This window comes from Cervus elaphus, chromosome 11 (assembly GCF_910594005.1).
Source record: "Cervus elaphus chromosome 11, mCerEla1.1, whole genome shotgun sequence".
Lineage (NCBI taxonomy): Eukaryota > Metazoa > Chordata > Mammalia > Artiodactyla > Cervidae > Cervus > Cervus elaphus.
Genome location: NC_057825.1, coordinates 7,779,310 through 7,799,150, shown reverse-complemented (window position 1 = coordinate 7,799,150; position 19,841 = coordinate 7,779,310). Strand labels below are relative to the sequence as shown.

At 49.3% G+C, this 19,841-nt stretch overlaps 1 protein-coding gene and 1 non-coding gene across 17 annotated transcripts in view; one reads left to right on the top strand and one right to left on the bottom strand.

The window, feature by feature from the left end:
• SPTAN1 (spectrin alpha, non-erythrocytic 1) overlaps positions 1 to 19,841 on the top strand; it is a 59,516-nt gene that overhangs the window by 11,376 nt on the left and 28,299 nt on the right. For 10 of the 16 annotated variants that reach the window (XM_043916699.1, XM_043916700.1, XM_043916698.1 and 7 more), the window contains exons 3-23: positions 970 to 1,095; positions 4,819 to 4,959; positions 5,144 to 5,290; positions 6,608 to 6,741; positions 6,908 to 7,052; positions 7,135 to 7,289; positions 8,117 to 8,252; positions 9,633 to 9,734; positions 10,595 to 10,732; positions 11,218 to 11,328; positions 12,014 to 12,091; positions 12,200 to 12,355; positions 12,571 to 12,775; positions 13,289 to 13,470; positions 13,823 to 14,066; positions 14,258 to 14,380; positions 14,908 to 15,125; positions 15,862 to 15,954; positions 16,537 to 16,671; positions 17,751 to 17,899; positions 18,973 to 19,032. In XM_043916699.1, the coding sequence (XP_043772634.1) occupies positions 970 to 1,095; positions 4,819 to 4,959; positions 5,144 to 5,290; positions 6,608 to 6,741; positions 6,908 to 7,052; positions 7,135 to 7,289; positions 8,117 to 8,252; positions 9,633 to 9,734; positions 10,595 to 10,732; positions 11,218 to 11,328; positions 12,014 to 12,091; positions 12,200 to 12,355; positions 12,571 to 12,775; positions 13,289 to 13,470; positions 13,823 to 14,066; positions 14,258 to 14,380; positions 14,908 to 15,125; positions 15,862 to 15,954; positions 16,537 to 16,671; positions 17,751 to 17,899; positions 18,973 to 19,032 (2,978 nt within the window). The remainder of the gene's footprint in view (positions 1 to 969; positions 1,096 to 4,818; positions 4,960 to 5,143; positions 5,291 to 6,607; positions 6,742 to 6,907; positions 7,053 to 7,134; positions 7,290 to 8,116; positions 8,253 to 9,632; positions 9,735 to 10,594; positions 10,733 to 11,217; positions 11,329 to 12,013; positions 12,092 to 12,199; positions 12,356 to 12,570; positions 12,776 to 13,288; positions 13,471 to 13,822; positions 14,067 to 14,257; positions 14,381 to 14,907; positions 15,126 to 15,861; positions 15,955 to 16,536; positions 16,672 to 17,750; positions 17,900 to 18,972; positions 19,033 to 19,841) is intronic. The other 6 variants (XM_043916704.1, XM_043916703.1, XM_043916697.1 and 3 more) reach the window with 1 other exon arrangement.
• On the bottom strand, positions 7,338 to 7,439 carry LOC122704120. The gene has a single exon (XR_006343747.1). It is a non-coding gene; the product is annotated as a U6 spliceosomal RNA (small nuclear RNA).

Here is a 19,841-nt window from a genome sequence, read left to right as displayed (position 1 = left end):
CAAAATTTGTACGAAGATAGGTACTGAGTTATGACCTTGAGAGATTGAGTGGCAGGGAGAATGTAGGCCAGACATCAGGAAGGACTGACTCACGATTCTGAAAAGCTCTTAGTGATTGTATCAGCGAGCATGAATGTGGAATCCTGCAGGTTCTAATTTCTCTTGTGGGGCTGCTTTGAGCTGATGGTTCTCAGTCCACTGCTTGACAACCATTGGTGATCCTTCCGTTTTTTTCAGGAAAGATGGTTGGTCTTTTGGAGTATGTGTTTTTGAGATGGGTATGCTAACTCAGAGTGTTGTTGCTGGTGAAAATTTTTGAAACTGTTTTTTAAAAAAAGACAAAGCCTTTCTTCTTGTTGATTTTGGTGAGAGAGTTCTTTTTAGTAAGTGGCGCAGTGGTTGTGCCCATGGTTTTTTTTACTATGCCAGAGTCATCTGAGAAGAGAAAATGATGAACGCTGGTGTAGGGGAAGGCCCTGCCCAGCTCTGCAGGTGATTAAACAGAGGTACTGAGAAATGGAATGTATCAAATCAAGTCAATCAAAGAGTATGGCTTCTAAAGCTAAAAAAAAAAAAGTGTCATGTAATGAATGAATGTGAGTGGATTAGTCAAGGATAAACACTACATGCCAAGAAAAAGCTCTCAGTATGGTTCTGTACTTCTGAGAGGGATCAGATGTCCATAAAGGCTAGTTTCCTGACAGAGAAGCAAATGAAGATATTCTGTAGCATCTTGCTATCTGCCAAGTTGTGGTCAGCAATGGCCAGGCTTCAGGGAGCAGGTGTAGATGCAGGCGGAGCTTTTGAGTAATTGAGGATGGTAGGGGGATGGGTGGGATGCTGAGTGAGGGTCCATCGTGAGAGGAAGTGGGATGCAGGAGGGGAGGAATAATAGGGGCTGTGGGGGGTGGGGAGCAGAATGACGTGTGCCAAGGGGCAGGTATGGCTCACTTCACGATCCGCCGGCAGGGCAAGCTGCAGAAGCATCAAGCCTTTGAAGCCGAGGTGCAGGCCAACTCAGGTGCCATCGTGAAGCTGGATGAGACCGGTAACCTGATGATCTCAGAAGGGCACTTCGCGTCCGAAACCATCCGGGTGAGTTGAGGCCCTGCTGGCGTGATGGCCTGCCTCTGTCTGGTTGGTGGATGGGTGTGGTTTAATGCTTACCCATAGTGTTTGGGTTCCTGGGGAAATAAGATTTTCCTAGTTTCTTAAAGGAATTTGTGAAGTATCCTAATGGAGCTCCCCAGATCCTGCCTTTGTAATACAAAGACTCCATATGCCTGTAAACAAGCATGCATGTACTCGGTGAGGAAGGTAATGTTCTCCTTATGGAAGTAACAAGGATGCAGTTAGACTGTAAAGAAGAGTGATGACTGGATAGAAGAACATACTGGTGAATTTAGGGATTAGGACACAAAGATGAGTAGGATCAATCACAGACACCATCAGGTTCTGTGTTGGGAAGCTCACTCTCTGTATCTGGGTGCCTTGCCCCAGGAGGGTTTACTGAGGTCTGGTCAGCAAGCTTGTTAAAGGTCCGGCTGTGAGGAATGACCTCACAGTGTGGTACCTGTTGGTCGGTGACCATGGCTGTGTAACTGACTATGAAGCAGGAGTCCTCAGACTCTTTGTCTGACTTGTTTGGGTGCCATTCATTGGGTTTGGGCCCATAATTGGTTTTTCTCTGTTTTGTTTTGACATTTCCAATACCGAGGTATTAAGGGAAAACAAGACTCTTTAGGGTGAGGTGTGCAGGCTTAATTTCTCATGACTGGATGCTCTCTTCTGTCTTTGATTTCTTTCTTATCTATGTGTTTTGTTCTTTATCATCCAAAGTCTCATTCCATTGAAGGACCAGCCTTTTCAGTCCTTGACGTGTCGAGGCAGTCCCAAAGACTGAGATGGAAGCTACATTCTTAAGCCCCAGCTAGAAATGTTCCTTCCTCCGCAGTTCCCTGAATGAGATCCACGGTGGAACATCCACAGGGACATCATTCCCTTAGGATCTCGTCTAGTGGTTTTCAGCAGTAAATACTTGTGTCTCTTTTGCTCTCATGTACTCTGCAGTCTCATATTGAAGACTTGCAGTTAGCCTTATATTGTTAATAATAAACTGTTAACTAGGAATGATTGTAAATAGGAAGTAAAAGTAAATTCTAAATGCCATATGACCAATCATTTAATTACTACATTCAACCTATTTGGGCAGTGTAATACATGTCTCTGCAATTAAATACAAAGACATAGGACTTCCCTAGTGGTCCAGTGGTCAAGACTGCTCTTTCACTGCAGGGGGCCACGGGTTCAATCCTTGGTTGGGGAACTAAGGTCCTGCATGCCACGTGGCACAGCCAAGAATATTAGAGAGATATCTGCCCATTTCCCCACTCTTGTGTATAGTCTTTCTGTAAATGCGATCAGCCAGAGTGAATGGGGCTGCTCTGGGCTAGTTTAACCAGGTTACAGACAGGGAATGTGAGATACAGATCACGTGTTTGGCTTTAGTAATCAGTCCGGGCGCAGGAGACCCAAAGCTCCCTTCAGTCCCCTCTTCCCTCTTAAGAGATCTTATTAAAGCAGCATTAGAAAGCACTAGCTACTCTTTGTTGAGAAGCTGTGAGTAGCCATTTAGGTGCAAACACTTCACCAGGATTTTTACGTCCGTTATCTCTAATCTTCATGGGAAGCTTGCGAGGGACCCGTAGCCTGGAAGGGTGGGAACAGAGGCTTAGAAGTCTGAGTGACTTGCCGAGGTTTCCACAGCCAGTAGGTGACAGAACCGGTGTTTCAGTCTACTCCTTTCTTCCTCCAGTCACAATTACTCGCTTTATTTTCCCAGCCCATGTTTCACTCCTACCTGCTTTCCTTAATTTCTCCTGACTGCCCCTCAGAGCTGCCGCTGCTTGCTCAGGCTTCTGTTGAGAAACCCACCTGAGTCAGCCAGGAATTCCACTCCACCCTGCCAGCTGTCCGCGCATTTCACCAACGCACCTGCCGCCCTGCCCACTCCCGCTCTCACACGCCAGTAAGCTTCTGAAACTGGCCTCTTGTCAAACCTGTGGTGTTGACACAATGAGACACGAGGCAGTGGGAAAGCTGCTCAGTCCTGAAACAGGCCTGGCCCCGGTTCTCCCTGGAGGATGTGGTAGTGAGAGATGTGAGGGACTGGCAGCTGACTTGTAGGGAAGGATTTTCTGAAGCCTTCTGTGGCCCCATTTTAATTTGAGTGAAGTGAGGATTTCCTGGGTGGTCCAGTGATTAAGACTTCACGCTTCCACTGCCAAGGGCACGGGTTCAGTTCCTGGTTGGGGAACTAAGATCCCACATGCCATGCAGTGAGGCCAAGAAGTTAATGAAGAAATTTTTTTGTTTTTTCCTTGAGCAAAAGGTTCTCATAGAATCCCTATGTTCATGCTCCCAGATCACACAGTCATTCCACTTGCTAATTGGTCTGGCCCAGTAACTTAGTAGCCTAGTTTGGGCAGACAGTGTTAACACAGAGGATGGTGGGTGGTGTGTGAAGGACCATGTCCTAGATAACCTGTCTGTCACCGGTTTAGACTTTCACACCATACCGGACGGCATGGCGCCCCATAGTGACTGCCACCCACGTTGGCTCCCACATCCGAGTAGGTGGACATGGACTTGCCGTTGGTTGCCGTTCCCCTGCCTGCCTGGGAATGCCTGTCACTTCCTTTGCAGTGGTGGACTCCAGTTTAACCATCTGCGATGAAAGTGATTGTTGTGGTGGACGTTGAATTGTGTGAGCATTTATTTTCCTCCCACTGTTTTCTCCTTTCAAATGAACCACCCGTACTTGTTTCTGAGAGAATCCACCCACGTTGACTCGCCTGTGGCTTTTACCCTTTCAGTTGGTGGGGAGTGGCGTCTCAACGATGGGTGGACCCCAGGCTTCTCTCCTGGTGGGGGGGTGTGTGTGTGTGTGTGTGTCACTCGTTTCTGTCTGTGTGACCCAGAAACTCCCGGTATCTTGGGTAGGCATAATCAACACCCTGAGATTGGATTAGAATGCCAGAACACATCACCTAAGCATGAATTGATGATAATCGCCCCAGTTCCTGACTAGTCCTTACTAGGGCTGTACTGTAAGAACCCAAGATACTGGGAAGGGACTGTTTGGACCTGTGGCTGTCACCCTTTCTTGGGATGAACTGTGCACCACATGCTGTATCTTTTCACAGAAGCACCAAAACAACTTAGGCCATGAATCCTCTTTGAGAATTGACTGTGTTTCAGGGTGCCATCTTTTTTTCCGTTGTACTAAGGTTTTCCTCTTCACTTCTGTGTCGTAATTATTTCTTTACACGTATGATGCCTCTAGGACCTCTTGTTCTTTCCTCTTTACCTCCGTGAATTCAGGACACACCCTTCAGTGATTCCTGCTGCTGTTCCTCGATGACACCTCATCTTTCCCTCCCCAAGTCTTCTGACCTAGAAATCCCACCTTTATAGTTTAACAATAAGAACTAAAAACATTACCTAAAAACTTACCGATAATATATTAATAATAATTGGTAATTATAAGATAATAGAAGTCCTTTGGAGTAAACTAGAATACACATACTTAGAAAAGGTCAATTGTTTGGTAGGTCAACTTTAAGACCTACCAGAACACTGTGAAGTGTATGTGTTTACGTACAGTTCAGTTTACTGTTTCCCTTCAGTGTAGGCATTATCTTGAAAAAGACTTGTTCAGAGCTCTGGGAGGTGTCTAGCTGGTTGGAGCTCCGTGGAGGAGCCAGGTCCCCCAGATGTGGCTCTCATCTGGGGGGTGTCGGGCTCTTTAACCTCCAGACTCGTCTGATGGAGCTGCACCGCCAGTGGGAGTTGCTTCTGGAGAAGATGCGGGAGAAAGGCATCAAGCTGCTGCAGGCCCAGAAGCTGGTGCAGTACCTACGGGAGTGTGAGGACGTGATGGACTGGATCAACGACAAGGTGTGTTTGAGCAGGAGGGAAATGCCATGACCCTGACCTCCTAACTAGGAGAGGAACACACAGTAAATTGCGCGTCCCCTGAAGCGGCTGTGGCCCCTCTGGCATCCATTTCATGATAGGTTTTGGGAGCCACTGTGCCCGAGTGTGTCTTGGTGACTCTGGCTTTGCTGTGGTCCCCAAACAGGAAGCCATTGTGACGTCTGAGGAGCTGGGCCAGGACCTGGAGCACGTGGAGGTGTTACAGAAGAAATTTGAAGAGTTTCAGACAGACATGGCTGCCCACGAAGAGAGAGTCAATGAAGTGAACCAGTTCGCTGCCAAGCTGATTCAGGTAAATGGGAAAGTGCTGTGTGTTCTCATAGCAGCATTATGTTAACTGCCTTTACATTAACGTTAATGTGATACAACTTCACTAATTTTTCCAGAAACTTTTGATCAGGTGCCTGATTTCTGGGTGAGCAGGTTTTGATAAAGCATTTCTGAGTCCTGTTTAGATCTCAGTAAGGCAGCAGTACTGCTCACTCCTAAATTAGAAAACACTTTTCAACTTGTGGCTGTGGGCAGGAAGGGCAGAGTTCATTTGATCTCTTTCCTCCGCCCACTTTCAGGTAGGGTTTGGTGAAGCTTTTATGGGCTGTTGAAGTTGGGCGTCAGGGTTTCTCAGACTAGGGTGTGGTGGCGAAAGCTGCAGAAGGTTGGCAGGCGTCCACCGCCACCTCAGTGCTCTTCTTGAGTCAGAGCTTCCCTGGACTCCTGGGAGCTGGGGAGCCCTGTAATGAAACAAGGCTCTCCCCTGGGAGCTCTGCAGCCAGAGGGGAGTGGGACTGCCTGTCGCTGCTGCTTTATCTTCGCCCACCCTTCAGGGCTCTGGAGAGGTCCAGTACAGTGACCGCAGGAGTTTTTGCTTTAAGGAAAACTTGCTTTGGGGGGGGATGGGGGTGCAAACTTTAAACCTGTAGATCCTTCGGGGTTGGCACTTGTTTCCTCTTGGCTCAGTGATGAAAGGAGAACCAGCATTTCTCAGACATAACCTCGCCTTCCACATGACAGGCGAGCCACCCCCTCAGGATCCTGGGCCATCCCCAGGTCGTGCCGAGGAGAGCAGGCGGGCCAAACCCCAGATCCCACAGGGGCTCCCACAGCCCAGGAGTGCTTCACCTTATCACTTTACCTGTTATTTTATTTAAACAAGACAATGTGGTTAGTGAGGAAGGAGACTTTGAAAGGAGTGTTTCCAGTGTGGAGTCAGGAACAGATCTGAAAGCCATGTTTCTGGGCTAGCGTGCTTCTCAGTAGCCTCATGACGCCGGACACCCTGAACTTGGAGCAGATGGGCAAGCAGTCGTTCATGAGGCGCCTACACAGGTGCCGCTGCAGGGTGTCAGCGCAGGGGCTGCTACAGATGTCCAGAACCGCTCTGGAGACACACCACATGACTCCTGGGCTCAGACAAGGGCTCTCCCCTTTTTATAGAACAAGAAATGAAGCTTCCGTGGAAGGAGCTTCCCTCCATTCCACACAAAAAGCCGGTAATTCTTCAGAACAGTCAGGTTTGCTGAGGCAGACATGTCAGGGAGCCAAGGCCAGGTGAGCAGTGACGGGGCCGCTGGTGTGGGTTTGAGTGTCGTGTCTGCCCTTTCTGGCCCAGGAGCAGCACCCTGAGGAGGAGCTGATCAAGACAAAGCAGGATGAGGTGAATGCGGCCTGGCAGCGGCTGAAGGGCCTGGCCCTCCAGCGGCAGGGGAAGCTGTTCGGGGCAGCTGAGGTCCAGCGCTTTAACAGGTACCAAGCCGAGGGGGCTTGTGGGAATGGGATTTCCCAACTGGGTGTGGTGAGGCCCATGGGGAGTCAAAGAAGGTGTCAGGCCGCCTGGGTCTCTGCCCTGTGTGGTGCCCCAGTCCCGGATGGATGACATAGCTGCAGACTAACAGGTGCCTCTGTGTTGGAGGGATGTGGATGAGACCATCAGCTGGATTAAGGAGAAGGAACAGCTAATGGCCTCTGATGACTTTGGCCGGGACCTGGCCAGCGTCCAGGCTCTGCTGCGGAAACATGAGGGTTTGGAGAGAGATCTTGCTGCCTTGGAGGACAAGGTGGGTTTGGAAGGCAGCTGATTCTGTGAGTGAGTTACTCGCCAGGGTCGGGAGAGCAGCCCTGACAAACGTGTGTCTCCAGGTCAAAGCCCTGTGTGCTGAGGCCGACCGCCTGCAGCAGTCCCACCCTCTGAGCGCCACCCAGATCCAGGTGAAGCGAGAGGAGCTGATCACCAACTGGGAGCAGATCCGCACGCTGGCCGCAGAGAGACACGCGCGTCTCAACGATTCCTACAGGTAGACACGCTCCTCCAGGGCTCCAGCTGTACCGTGAAGCTTTTGTTTTAGAGTTGAGAGGTCAGAATTGCGTGTCATCATTGCGCAAGGGCCATGCTAATCTTCTCTGTATCGTTCCAGTTTTAGTATATGTGCTGCTGAAGCGAGCACAAGAGTTGAGAGGTCAGAACTGATGGTTGGTTCTCTGTAACAAGGAGAACTTATTATAGCTTCATAGCTTTCCTCTAGTAAGAAGATGCGGAAGACTTTCTCTTACTATATTTGTTATATATTTCCTTGTTGTATATTAATGTATTTCTGTATTATATTTAGAGACTTAACAACTTTGTAGTGTTTGCATGTACACGCACAGTATTGATAACTTTATAAATATCTTTTTTCTAGCCTAGATCACTTTGTTAGAGCCAATATAAATGGAAATACCTAAAAAAAAAAATAAATAAATAAATAAATAAATGGAAATACCTATTAGCAATAAGTATTTAGCAATCTGAGCATCATGTAAAATATTGTTAAAATTGCATAAATCAGGGATTGAAAGGGAAAGAGTATTTCTTAATGGTAACTAGGAGTTGAACTTGGGGACAAGGAAGTTGAACATAAGGGACAAGCTCAGGGAATTACAGTGATAGACAGAGCCTAAATTTTGAAGGATTGATTTCAGTCGTGTTTTGCTGATCTAGATTGGAAGAGTCCTCCCTTTCCCGGGGCTAGAGTTTGTATGGCTCATTAGACTCTTGAGGACATAGAATTCGGAGCTCTGGGGCGGCATCTTCTACCCGGGGCCTCCCCTGGAGACCTCTGCTTATGGACTTTTGGTCTTCCAGGCTTCAGCGCTTCCTTGCCGACTTCCGAGACCTCACCAGCTGGGTCACTGAGATGAAAGCCCTCATCAATGCAGATGAACTTGCCAACGATGTGGCCGGAGCCGAAGCCCTGCTGGATAGGCATCAGGAGCACAAGGTAGGGTTTCCAGGATCTTCCAGAAGTAAAGCCATGAGCTTACAGTGCATGGCTGTAGCTCTGTCACTTCCAGCCCAGAGTGGCTGAAACCTTGCTCACAGGTAGCTCTCACCATGGGGATTGGGGCTGGTTTTGCCTTTGAAGTCTTGCTTTTTCTGCTTCTAATAGATGGTTACTCTCCTGATATGTAACTCATTTAACCATGATTCATAAAAGCAAAGGGCCAAGCTCTAGCAGGGTGGAGATGCTGCTGTTTTGCATATGTATCCTGTGCCATCTTAAAAAATCTTTAAATGCTGAACTTCATGGTTGGTTTGAGTAAATCTAAACTTCATAATCTGCTCTTTCTCCAAAAGTATGTCCATGGGAAATTAGTTTTATGAGATCTTAACAGGCTTTATATTTTAAGAAAAGGGTTTTCTGTGGCTAAGTAATTTTGGAAAACACTGTTAAGGTTTAAAAAATTATTACTATAAATCTTCTGAGGTGCTGGAAATAAAAAATATACAAAAGTCAGACAGCCCCCTCTGGACTAGCAACAGTTAAAAGCGTAATTTTTAAAGATACTAATTATCGCATGAGAAAATATAAAGTACTTGGGAATTTAACAGAAGTTGTTTAAGACATCAGTGGAGAAAACTGTACAGTTTTGAGGAAAGGGGAGAAACAGAATAAAGGGATGGGCATGGATAGAATGATTGCTTGTAAAGGTACAAATTCTCCCCAAGATGTATACGTTCATTGCAGTTCCAGGCAGAAGCCCAGACAGAGGCCTTTGTTTCTGAAATGAAACATGCTGATTTTGAAATAAATTTGGAAGGGATTTCCCTGGTGGTGGTCCAGTGGCTAAGATAACGCACTCCCAATGCAGGGGGCCTGTGTTCAATCCCTGGTCAGGAAACTAGATCCTACGTGCCACAGCTAAGAGTACACATGCCACAACTAAGACCTGGTAGAGCCACATAAATAAATAAATGTGAAAGTAATTTAATTTGGAAAAAAAAAAAACCAGCTGAGACAATTATGAAGAACAGGGGAGGGACTTTTCCTACCAGTTATTATAAAACCATAAGTTTATCTGGCACAAGAAGACCCGAAATAGACCAACGGAACAGATAATGGAGAGCTCGGGCCCTGTAGATATGTGGACACTTGATGGTTTGACAGATGGCATGAAAAGCCAGTAGGAAGCAGACTTCTTAGTAAGCAATGCTGTCCAGTTTGGTGACCTGGGCTGATACTAGCAAACCTGGCGTCATCTTTGGTTTGTTCCTCGTTCTAGATGTGATATTCCTGATTTGAATGGTTATACAAGATTCAACAACTTACTCTTTGTTACAAAGTGCTGGACATAAATTGTCCTTTTTTTTTCCCCATTAGGGTGAAATTGACGCTCATGAAGATAGCTTTAAATCTGCAGACGAGTCTGGACAGGCCCTGCTTGCAGCTGGTCACTACGCCTCAGATGAAGTGAGGGAGAAGGTACGAGAGAAGAAAGGGTCTTTTACTAAAGTCTCTGGAAGCTGTTATCCATCCTTAAATATTCAGACATTGCATTCACCAGTGTCAGAGAAAATGCAGGAGATTCTGTCTGGAAGTTGAGGAGCAGCAAACACTTTCAGAGATTTAAAAAGAAGATGCATGGTGATTGATTAGAGAAAGTTCCATTTGTGTGGGCCACATGCAACATATGTCCTACTTAAAGGGGACTTTGCAGGGAGCTGAGGCCTGCATTAGTAGTTGGAGTTGAGAGGAAACATTAAATTACGTGTATGTGTATATAATTCTAAAGTTTCAAAGTATTTTCTTAAAGATGGCTGAGGCACATTAGATAATGATTTTTATGTTTTTAATACTATATAGACCAGGAAGAGACATTTTAAAGACACATTTTATTGTTGTTAACTATACAGCCTTAAAATTAAGTCTTGGGCATTGATGGATCTAGTCAGTGTATTCTGAGGAGAACCCACTCAGTTGACATCTCTTACCTAAGAGTCCCTGCTGCTCCTGTGCTGCCTCACTTTTACATAGATGCCCTTTTTCTTCCACCTGAAGTTTACTTGTCATGTCTGCCTAACATTGTATGTGATAATATGGCAACAAATTATTAATAATTCTAGGTTCATTCTAACAGGGCCAACTCTTAGGTTTAACATGACCATGCAAACCCTCAGGATCTGTGATTTTTTTTTTTTTGGTGACTTGGCTGACACGTGCAAGTGAATGCTATCCTTCTTGTGCAAGTCAGAACCAAGGCCTGAAAGTTAGCAGAGGATTAAGAAATTCCGGGAGCCTCTGTATCTGACGTCCCCTCCCCTCCCCTGTCCCCACCCCGCCAGCTGACCATCCTCTCCGAGGAGCGGGCCGCGCTGCTGGAGCTCTGGGAGCTGCGACGGCAGCAGTACGAGCAGTGCATGGACCTGCAGCTCTTCTACCGCGACACGGAGCAGGTGGACAACTGGATGAGCAAGCAGGAGGTGAGTGGGGTGGGGGCCGGCCATGCTGCTCAGCTGGCCCGTTCTGTGCAGGTTCGGTTCTGCGTCACGTGGAGGGAGGGGTTGCCGGCTTCCATGGGCCCTGCCAGCACCATTCCTGTTGCTGAGACTGAAGGGCCCTTAGGAAAGGACCCGGTTTTTCAGAGGACTGTGATGGTGTAAAGTTTTTTGTTAGATTTTCTTCTCCTTAGAACTTTGCATTTTGTGTGATCTAAATCGACTAGAGGCGACAAAAACTGTTGAAGCAAAGTTTCAATAGAGGGTAGAACGAGGGTTTCATGCTCTTGCTGGATTGGTTTTAAGCAAATCTAGAAGGACCTCTGGCTTCCAGGGGAGACCCGAGAGTTTCATGGCCATAGTCTCTCTTCCTCTCCTTTCTGTATTTTGGCCTCAGCAGCCTTTGCTTTCCAGCCCTGAGAAGGGAAGAGCATCGAACATTATGTCAACACTGTGTTTCCTTCTGTAAGGCGTTCCTGTTGAATGAAGACCTGGGCGATTCCTTGGATAGTGTGGAAGCGCTTCTCAAGAAGCACGAGGACTTTGAGAAGTCCCTCAGCGCCCAGGAGGAGAAGATCACAGTAAGACCCCTTCCTGGCGTCCGTGCCGTCATGTGATCCTTAGCGTCAGCGGAGGTCTCTTTGGTTCTGAGAGGCTTCCAAGCAGAGTCAGAGAAGTCTTCGGGTGCTTACACTCTCACGGGGGTGATCAACCACCTTGCTGGAGACACAGCACAGCTTCTAGAAAGATACTGTTCTCTTGTTGTAACCCTCCAGGTTGAGACTTCCTCCCTGTTAAAGTAGTTAAGGACTAAGGGAAGAGGTTTTTCCCCACTGAGCACTGATCTTGGAAGTAGGAATTGAGGACTTACAGTGGTTACGATGCTCAGCTTCCACTGCAGGTGGTATGGATTCGATTCCTGGTCAGGGAACTAAGGTCCTGCATGCTATGTGGTTTGGCCGAAAAAAAAGAACTAGGAATTGAAAGGCTGTTAACCTGTGTCCAACCCCGTCAAATCCTGCCCTGATGTTAACTGCAGCCAATGTCTGCAGTCCTGAGTGAAGCTAGCATTACACTTGAGCCATCTGATGGAGGACATCAAGTAAAAACTCAGAAGTTAAGGGATGAAGGTTGTCATAGCAAACCTCAGAGTGAAGTCCTTGACATGGTCTAGAGCGTTTTGTGCTGTGTTCTGCACTCCCCTCCCCTCCGGGGGCCGAGCTGTGATGAGCCCTCACCAGTGACGGACCTTCTTCTTCCTCCTAGGCCTTAGATGAGTTTGCTACCAAGCTGATTCAGAACAACCACTACGCGATGGAAGATGTGGCCACCCGGCGAGACGCGGTGAGTGCACAACTTCCTCACTAGCCTCCTTTCCACCCGTGGGTGTCCCTCTCAAGGCAGGTCAGCTAGGGGTGAGAGTAGAGACTCACAGGGGGCCTTGCCTTCCAGCTACTGAGCCGCCGCAACGCCCTGCATGAGAGAGCCATGTACCGCCGTGCCCAGCTCGCAGATTCTTTCCACCTGCAGCAGTTTTTCCGTGACTCTGATGAGCTCAAGAGTTGGGTCAACGAGAAGATGAAAACCGCCACAGATGAAGCTTATAAAGTAAGATCCTGTTGGCAGTGCGATGTAGCCCTTGCTCAGTAAGCCAGACACTGTGCTCACAAATAAACGTAGCTAAAGAAAGAGATTGGAAATTTCAAAAACACACTACTGGGTGTAAGCTGGCGGTTTCATACGTCCCCTGTGAAGATATGTGTGAGTGTGGTGCAGCGTAACTTGCTGTCCTCAGGTTTGAGAGAGAACCTCTTTCTTGGCAGGACCCATCCAACCTACAAGGAAAAGTGCAGAAGCACCAGGCCTTTGAGGCCGAGCTCTCGGCAAACCAGAGCCGCATTGATGCCCTGGAGAAAGCCGGGCAGAAGCTGATCGACGTTGACCACTATGCCAAGGATGAGGTGGCGGCTCGGATGAATGAGGTCATCAGTCTGTGGAAGAAGCTGCTGGAGGCCACAGAGCTGAAAGGTGAGGGGAGGCGTGCACGGGGTTGTGGTGGGAGGTTTGGAGAATTAAATGCTTGTCCCTGGTTCCCTGGTTTAGGTCCTTGGGCCTCCTAGGCAAGCTGCACCAGGTGACTGGGCACTGGGGCTCACTTCCTGAGGGAGTCAGCTGCGTGGGTACCTAATGATGTGCAGGGTTGGCGGATGTGACTCTGTACTGGCCGGTGGGGCAGCCTGAGAGAGAAGAGGCTGATTTGGCCAGTGGGCTTGGTTGACTGGGGCCTCTTCAGTGGAAGAGGTCAGCTGTGAGCCTAGGGCACCTAACCATTCATTAGCACTTAACCCATGGGGCTCATTCCAGCTCTGCATCTGGAAGGCAGAGCCAAGCTTGCAGTTTTCCTTCACCTTGTGATAGACATTGAAGCCTTCACTGAAGCCCTGCCCCATCGTGGTCCTTCCGAGAGGTGCCGCTGTTTACAAACAGCGCTGGCAGAAAGGTGATACTCTCTCACAGACTCGACTTTGCCCCCTTGAACAGGCATAAAGCTCCGTGAGGCTAACCAGCAGCAGCAGTTTAACCGCAACGTTGAGGACATCGAGCTGTGGCTGTACGAAGTGGAAGGTCATCTGGCCTCGGACGACTACGGCAAAGACCTCACCAACGTCCAGAACCTCCAGAAGAAGCATGCCCTGCTGGAGGCTGACGTGGCAGCGCACCAGGTACGGGCCCTGGATGCGGATGTGGGGCCATGCACGCCGGGGAGAGAGGGGCCGGTCAGCCAAGGCCAGTCAGTTCGGGGGGGATGAAGTGTGTCGGTGCCTTAGAGAATCGTGGTTGCACTACTTGCTTCTGTTCAGGTTGGCCTGCTTGCCCTTGGAGCTTCCTGGGAGCCCAAAATGGGGAAAGGACGGCTGGAAGCATACTCCAGGGTGTGGGGAGACAACTCTGTGTTATTTTCTCAGTGTGTGATCAAACCACACCTGAGGTAATAACATCAGCCAAGAAATGTCCAGAACCATCCTTGGGCAGCCCCAGGCCAGGCTTTCAAGACCCTGTCCTTCCTGTCTCCAGGATCGCATCGATGGCATCACAATCCAGGCCCGTCAGTTCCAGGACGCAGGCCACTTTGACGCTGAAAACATCAAGAAGAAGCAGGAGGCCCTGGTAGCCCGCTACGAGGCACTCAAGGAGCCCATGGTTGCCCGAAAGCAGAAGTTGGCTGATTCCCTACGGTTGCAGCAGCTCTTCCGTGACGTTGAGGATGAAGAGACGTGGATTCGGGAGAAAGAACCTATTGCCGCCTCCACCAACAGAGGTCAGCCTGCTTCCGTCAGATGGAAGTCCAGTTAGGAACGGGCCTACCCTTACAGCAGGAGGGGGACCCATGTCCGAATGAGCAAAGTCAAGTTTCAGTTGAACTGGGTTTTTAAGTGAAACTGTGGGGAAAGCCAAGAGTGACGGGGGTTGACTTTTCTCTCGATGACTTGGGAGTGGTTCCTCTTTCAGGCAAAGATTTAATTGGAGTCCAGAACCTGCTAAAGAAACACCAAGCCCTACAAGCAGAAATTGCTGGCCATGAGCCCCGCATCAAAGCAGTCACACAGAAGGGGAACGCCATGGTGGAGGAGGGTGAGTGTTGTTGGGAGGTAGCTTCGTTCTCATTCCTCGTGGCGCTCGCTGAGTGCATGGACCCGAGTCAGGCTGAGCTAGGGGTTGAAGACCATCCCCCTGCCTCCTGACTGTGACCCTGACTAGTCTGTCACCTTTCTGAGCCTGAATTCCACCCCTCTCCCCCCCCCACCAACTTCTCAACTTCTCCCACAGTTGAGAAGACTAAATGAGGTTAAGTTTTGAGGAGCCTGAGACAGTGCCTGCCACTCATGAGTCTCCATGACAGAGGATCAGAGGGGGCTGTTGGTTTTATTGTTTGTTTATGATGATATCACTAATGCCAACTAGGGCTGTCTGCTTAGAGTCTAGACAGACATCGTGGTCTGAGGAGATCTGTTAAAGGGTTGGAACTTGGGCCTTAAGTAAAACTGGGACCATGAAGGGACCTGGCTCCCTGGACATAGTGTCACAGGGGCTGTGCGCGCTCAGAGGACCTTGTTTGTCCCCATGTTTCTCATTGTCCTCCTTCCCTTGCCACCCTACAGGCCATTTTGCCGCCGAGGACGTGAAGGCCAAGCTCCATGAGCTGAACCAGAAGTGGGAGTCGCTGAAGTCCAAGGCCTCCCAGCGGCGGCAGGACCTGGAGGACTCGCTGCAGGCCCAGCAGTATTTTGCCGACGCCAACGAGGCCGAGTCCTGGATGCGGGAGAAGGAACCCATCGTGGGCAGCACCGACTATGGCAAAGATGAGGACTCGGCCGAGGTGATGCATACTGGGGATACCAGGCTTGGACTGGGTACGGTTAGGAGAACGACCACATGTGCAAGGTGCAGTCTCATGGCTTTGAAGGTGTTTCAGCATCTCTTTCCACTTTTCTCTGTGGTAATTCTACTATGCTTACAAAACAGAGAAGGCAGCCTTGGCCTTTCACTGTTAGCTGTGACCATGTCTCCGTTCTTATTTCGTTTTTTCTGCATACACATGTATACATAAGCACAATTTTTTGTTAGTCATCTTTTCTGAATGGAACTCTTAAATTTTATTCATAAAGGTCTAGGTATAGCTGTGTGCCTGCCTTTTCTTGCCTGTCTTCACATAAACCGTCAGGAGCTGAATATTGACCCGACCTGATAGGATTTGGAGAAGTAGGAAGTATGGAGGGTGGTGGGAAGGGGCTTCCTGGAGGAGGGTGGCGTGTGCCCAGCTGCCACTTAACCAGGAGTGTTCAATTCTAAGGATGGGTGGTGGATCTCTGTACGTGTGATGATGTTCTTTTTGACCCTTTGTCTGTTTCAAGGATTGCATAATTAAGTATGGATGAAAAGATCATAGAAAACATGATATTTTCTCTACATTAAGTGTTTATCAAATAAAGGGAGAGAGAGTGATCAAGTCACTGGCTAGCTAAACAGATTTCAGAGGCAGACAGCGTGTTGGGGAGGCAGGGGGGCAGCTCTGGCTCCTTGCTCAGGGTCGCTGTGTGTGACTTGGATTTCAGGCTCTGCTAAAGAAGCACGAGGCTTTGATGTCGGATCTCAGCGCCTATGGCAGCAGCATCCAGGCCCTGCGAGAGCAGGCCCAGTCGTGCCGGGTAAGTGAGGCTTTTCTTGTCAAAGACTGTGAGATGCCAGGGGTTGGGTGGGGGCCAGGGAGCAGGGAGGCCAAAAGACCCAGATGCTGACAGCAGGTGGCATGGTCATAGGTGATGTTCTTTTATTTTTGTATTTTTAGCTGTTGGGTCTTCATTGCTTCGTGGGCTTTCTCTAGTTGCAGAAAGCGGGGACTACTCTTCCTTGTAGTGCACAGGCTTTAGGGCGTGTAGGCTCAGTAGTTGGGGTGCCCAGGCTCAACAGTTGAGCACACAGGCTTAGTTTTTCCAAGGCATGTGGGATCTTCCTGGACCAAAGCTCAAACCTGTGTTTCCTGCATTGGCAGGCAGATTCTTAACCACTGACCCACCAGGGAAGCCCCCATAGGTGACTTCCCTGTGACCTTAAAGGTCCCAGACAGCTGGGCTTCCTGAATCAGATCTTCTTGGTAGCTTCAGAGAAGAACTGTGTCTAGTGTTTGTTTGGTGAATGTGGGTCTCCTGCTGAGGTTGGGATCTACAGTGGCTGAGACAGCACTCCAGAGACATCCCATAACTGTGTTTGCCCTTCCTTTGGATTTTTAGCAACAAGTGGCCCCCATGGATGACGAGACTGGGAAGGAGCTGGTCTTGGCGCTCTATGACTATCAGGAGAAGAGTCCCCGAGAGGTCACCATGAAGAAAGGAGACATTCTCACCTTACTCAACAGCACCAATAAGGCAAGCACAGAGGATGACTGGGGGTTGGTTTCCATGTGTTGGGTGTCTTGGGAGTGTGTCTTTCCAGGATGAGGCTGGTTTAAAACTTGAAGTTACTATAGTTTCCATGTCAGTCTCCCAAGTCATGTGGGTTTACTGTTTTGCCTGTGATTGAAATGACCAGTCTGTTTCCATAAATACCTGAGAGCTAGGGTAGTGACTGTCACTCTCAAGGAGAGCTTTTTCATTATGGACCACTTCCAAGTGGAATTTTTTTCTCTTTTGAGCCAAAGTCTGCTTCTCTGTCGCTGGTACCTGTTCTAGACTGTAGGGCCACAGAAGAGGGTTGAAGACAGGTGCCAGCATTACCTTGTAGGTTCCTCCTTCTCGTCTTCTCCAAGTTCAGTGCTGCCTGGTTCATCAGTCTTTCTTCCTTAATGCATTCTGATTGACCGTGGCCTTGGAATGAGGCCATGAACCTCCACGTGTCATCTGACGAGCCCCCCAAGACCCCCAAGATCCTGCCCCCTGTCTTGGTGTAGGCTGGAGAAGTGTTAGGCACCTTTTTTTCCCACCCCCTTGACTCACCTGTTTGTGGGTCTTTGAGGAAACCCTGGCCAGTGTCATTCTGCTGACCTTAAACCTAAACTAACTGCCTGGTCTGACTCTGGTTTACTCAAGAGCAGCCTCGTCCAGTTGAAGCTGTGGTGATGGCAGACTGTGTGTCTTTGTTGGCCCCACAGAAGCCACTAGTCACAGGTGATCACGAAGGGCTTCAGAGGTGCCAGAGCAGCTGAGATTTTATTTAATTTCATGGAGTGTGGCTCGAGGCTGCCATGTTAGCACAATTCTGGAGCATCTATACGAAGAGAAGGTGGCCTTCCTGCTCCAGTGAAGTCATGGCTGCCTCGCTCATGACCATCCCCATACACAGCAGGTCACAAGGGGACCAAAATTCCCATCTTCACATCAGGTGACTTTGGCACCGTCACGGGGCCCTCATGCCGTGACTGGAGCTCTTTTTCATGTGTGCACAGGCCTCCTTGGGTTCTCCCTCTGTCAGGGGAGGAACTTGCAGTGAAGAGTCTCTTTCTGTGTAGGACTGGTGGAAAGTGGAAGTGAACGACCGGCAGGGCTTTGTGCCGGCTGCCTACGTGAAGAAGCTGGACCCTGCGCAGTCGGCCTCCAGGGAGAACCTCCTAGAGGAGCAGGGCAGCATCGCACTGCGGCAGGAGCAGATCGACAACCAGTAAGGGCCTCGTGGGCGGTGGCGGCGGGCCGGCGGAGGGCTGCGTCGTGCGGGGCCAAGGTGGAGGCCACCCTGAGCTGAGGCTCCAGGGTGAGCGCTGTCCCGGCGGCCGTCTGCGCTCAAAGGTGTACTCTTCCTCCCGCCCCCACAGCATAGCTTACCCACACAGCTCTGATCCCTGGAACCTACGATCCCTGACCCATCTGTTTTTTTTTCCTTTGGTTTGTTGTTTTCCCTGCATTTGCCAGTTGCTTTTCCTAAACAACATTTGCTAATTATCACCATCTGGATCTTTGTTCTTCAGTTCAGGAGGTGCTTTCTGAAAAGGGGTTTTTAGCTGTTCTGTATCCCTTGAGCTCTGTTCTCTGCCAAAGGCCGCATGGAGTGTGTTTCTCTATCGTGGCTTTGTGCTCTGAGTGGAGTGTATTTTTTAGGAAACAGCTCTGCCCTCTTTCCTGTGGCTAAGCTCCCTTAAAGACCGGTGTCCTTCTTTTAGGGGACATCTTACACCACTAATGAGATCTAAAGCTCTGGACACCTGGAAGATAGTCAGGAGGTACACTCTGATGAGAGGTTGGAATGGTAGAACTTTTTTGACCCTGTTTCTCCCTACAGAGGTCAGTTTTTCTACACTTACCAATGCTTTCTGTTACTGCTAAGAATGAGAAGTTTTGGCCTGGATCATAAATATGAGAGCAAAAAAGTGGACTAGATACCTGACTCCAGTTGCATGTCAGCCCTCAGGAAAACCTCTTCCTCGGGGCGGTTGCTGTACCCCTGGCCTGGCTCTTTGAAGTGACCAGTGTCTCTGGCCCAGGAACGTTTACTGCCTAAAGCATGGCAGACAGGAAAGCAAACGGGAACTGACGCTCTCGTGTCATTGGGTTTGATTTTCCTGGTCTTTCCTTACTGTGACTTCACTCCCGGCCTAGCCTGCTTCCAAGAGCTCTCGAATGACTCCGTCACTTCCCCCTTGAAGTGTCCACCGTCCCGGCCCCCGTCGGAGCTGCTGCCTCCACCCCGTGGATTAACCCACTAATCCGTGCGTGCTTTTGCTGTGCCCCCCTGTGCAGGACGCGGGTAACTAAGGAGGCCGGCAGCGTGTCTCTGCGTATGAAACAGGTGGAAGAACTGTGAGTAGGCCGGAAGCCCTGCCGAGCACCACCCGCCGCCCCTGTCCATCCTCCCTGTCCCGCTTCTCTTGAAGGCGCTCACTGGTTGAGGAAGGCGAGGTGGCGGGAGGGCCCGTCTCCGGCAGCAGCTTTGGCTCACGAGGGAAGGGGTTCGGGTGACGCCATGTCAGCTGTGGCCGCTTCTCTCGTTGGTGCTTCTGTGCAGCTGTGCGTTCAGAGCCTGGTCGGTTTGCCTCCTATTGGCTTTCGTGCTGGACTAGCCACTGTCAGCAGACTGGGCGGCCGGTACCCTAGTGTTCCTCTGTCGGCAGGAAACCAAACGCCTCTTAAAAGTCTCTGATTCTTGGTAACGCGTTCCTGTTTTATTTCGCTTTGGGAAACTTAGATTCTATTCTAGACCTTTTTTTAACTTTCAACTCGGTTGTATTAAGTTTGCTATTTTCACATCTACAAGGATACCAGGAGTTCAGCCTTTTGTATTTTGGTTCCCAAGGGTTCGAGTGTTGTTGGATTTTTCATAAGAAATCAGCTAGCAAAACGTGCTTTACGTGATTTCTCCTTCCAAAGTGGCCAAAACTTCCTGAGAAATAAGTATATTAACATAGAAACAGTAGGAATTCCCTACTGTTCCAGAGTACTAACATCCTGAATGAGGCTGTGATAAAGCTCAGTGTACCTTCCCCCACCACCTGGGGGCTGCTGGCAGAATCATACGACAGGAGAACAGGCCCTCTGTATACACCGCGCCCAGCAAATCCATCTCTCATCTGGCAGCTGTAGTCGCATGGAGCCTGTGTTATGCTGAACGC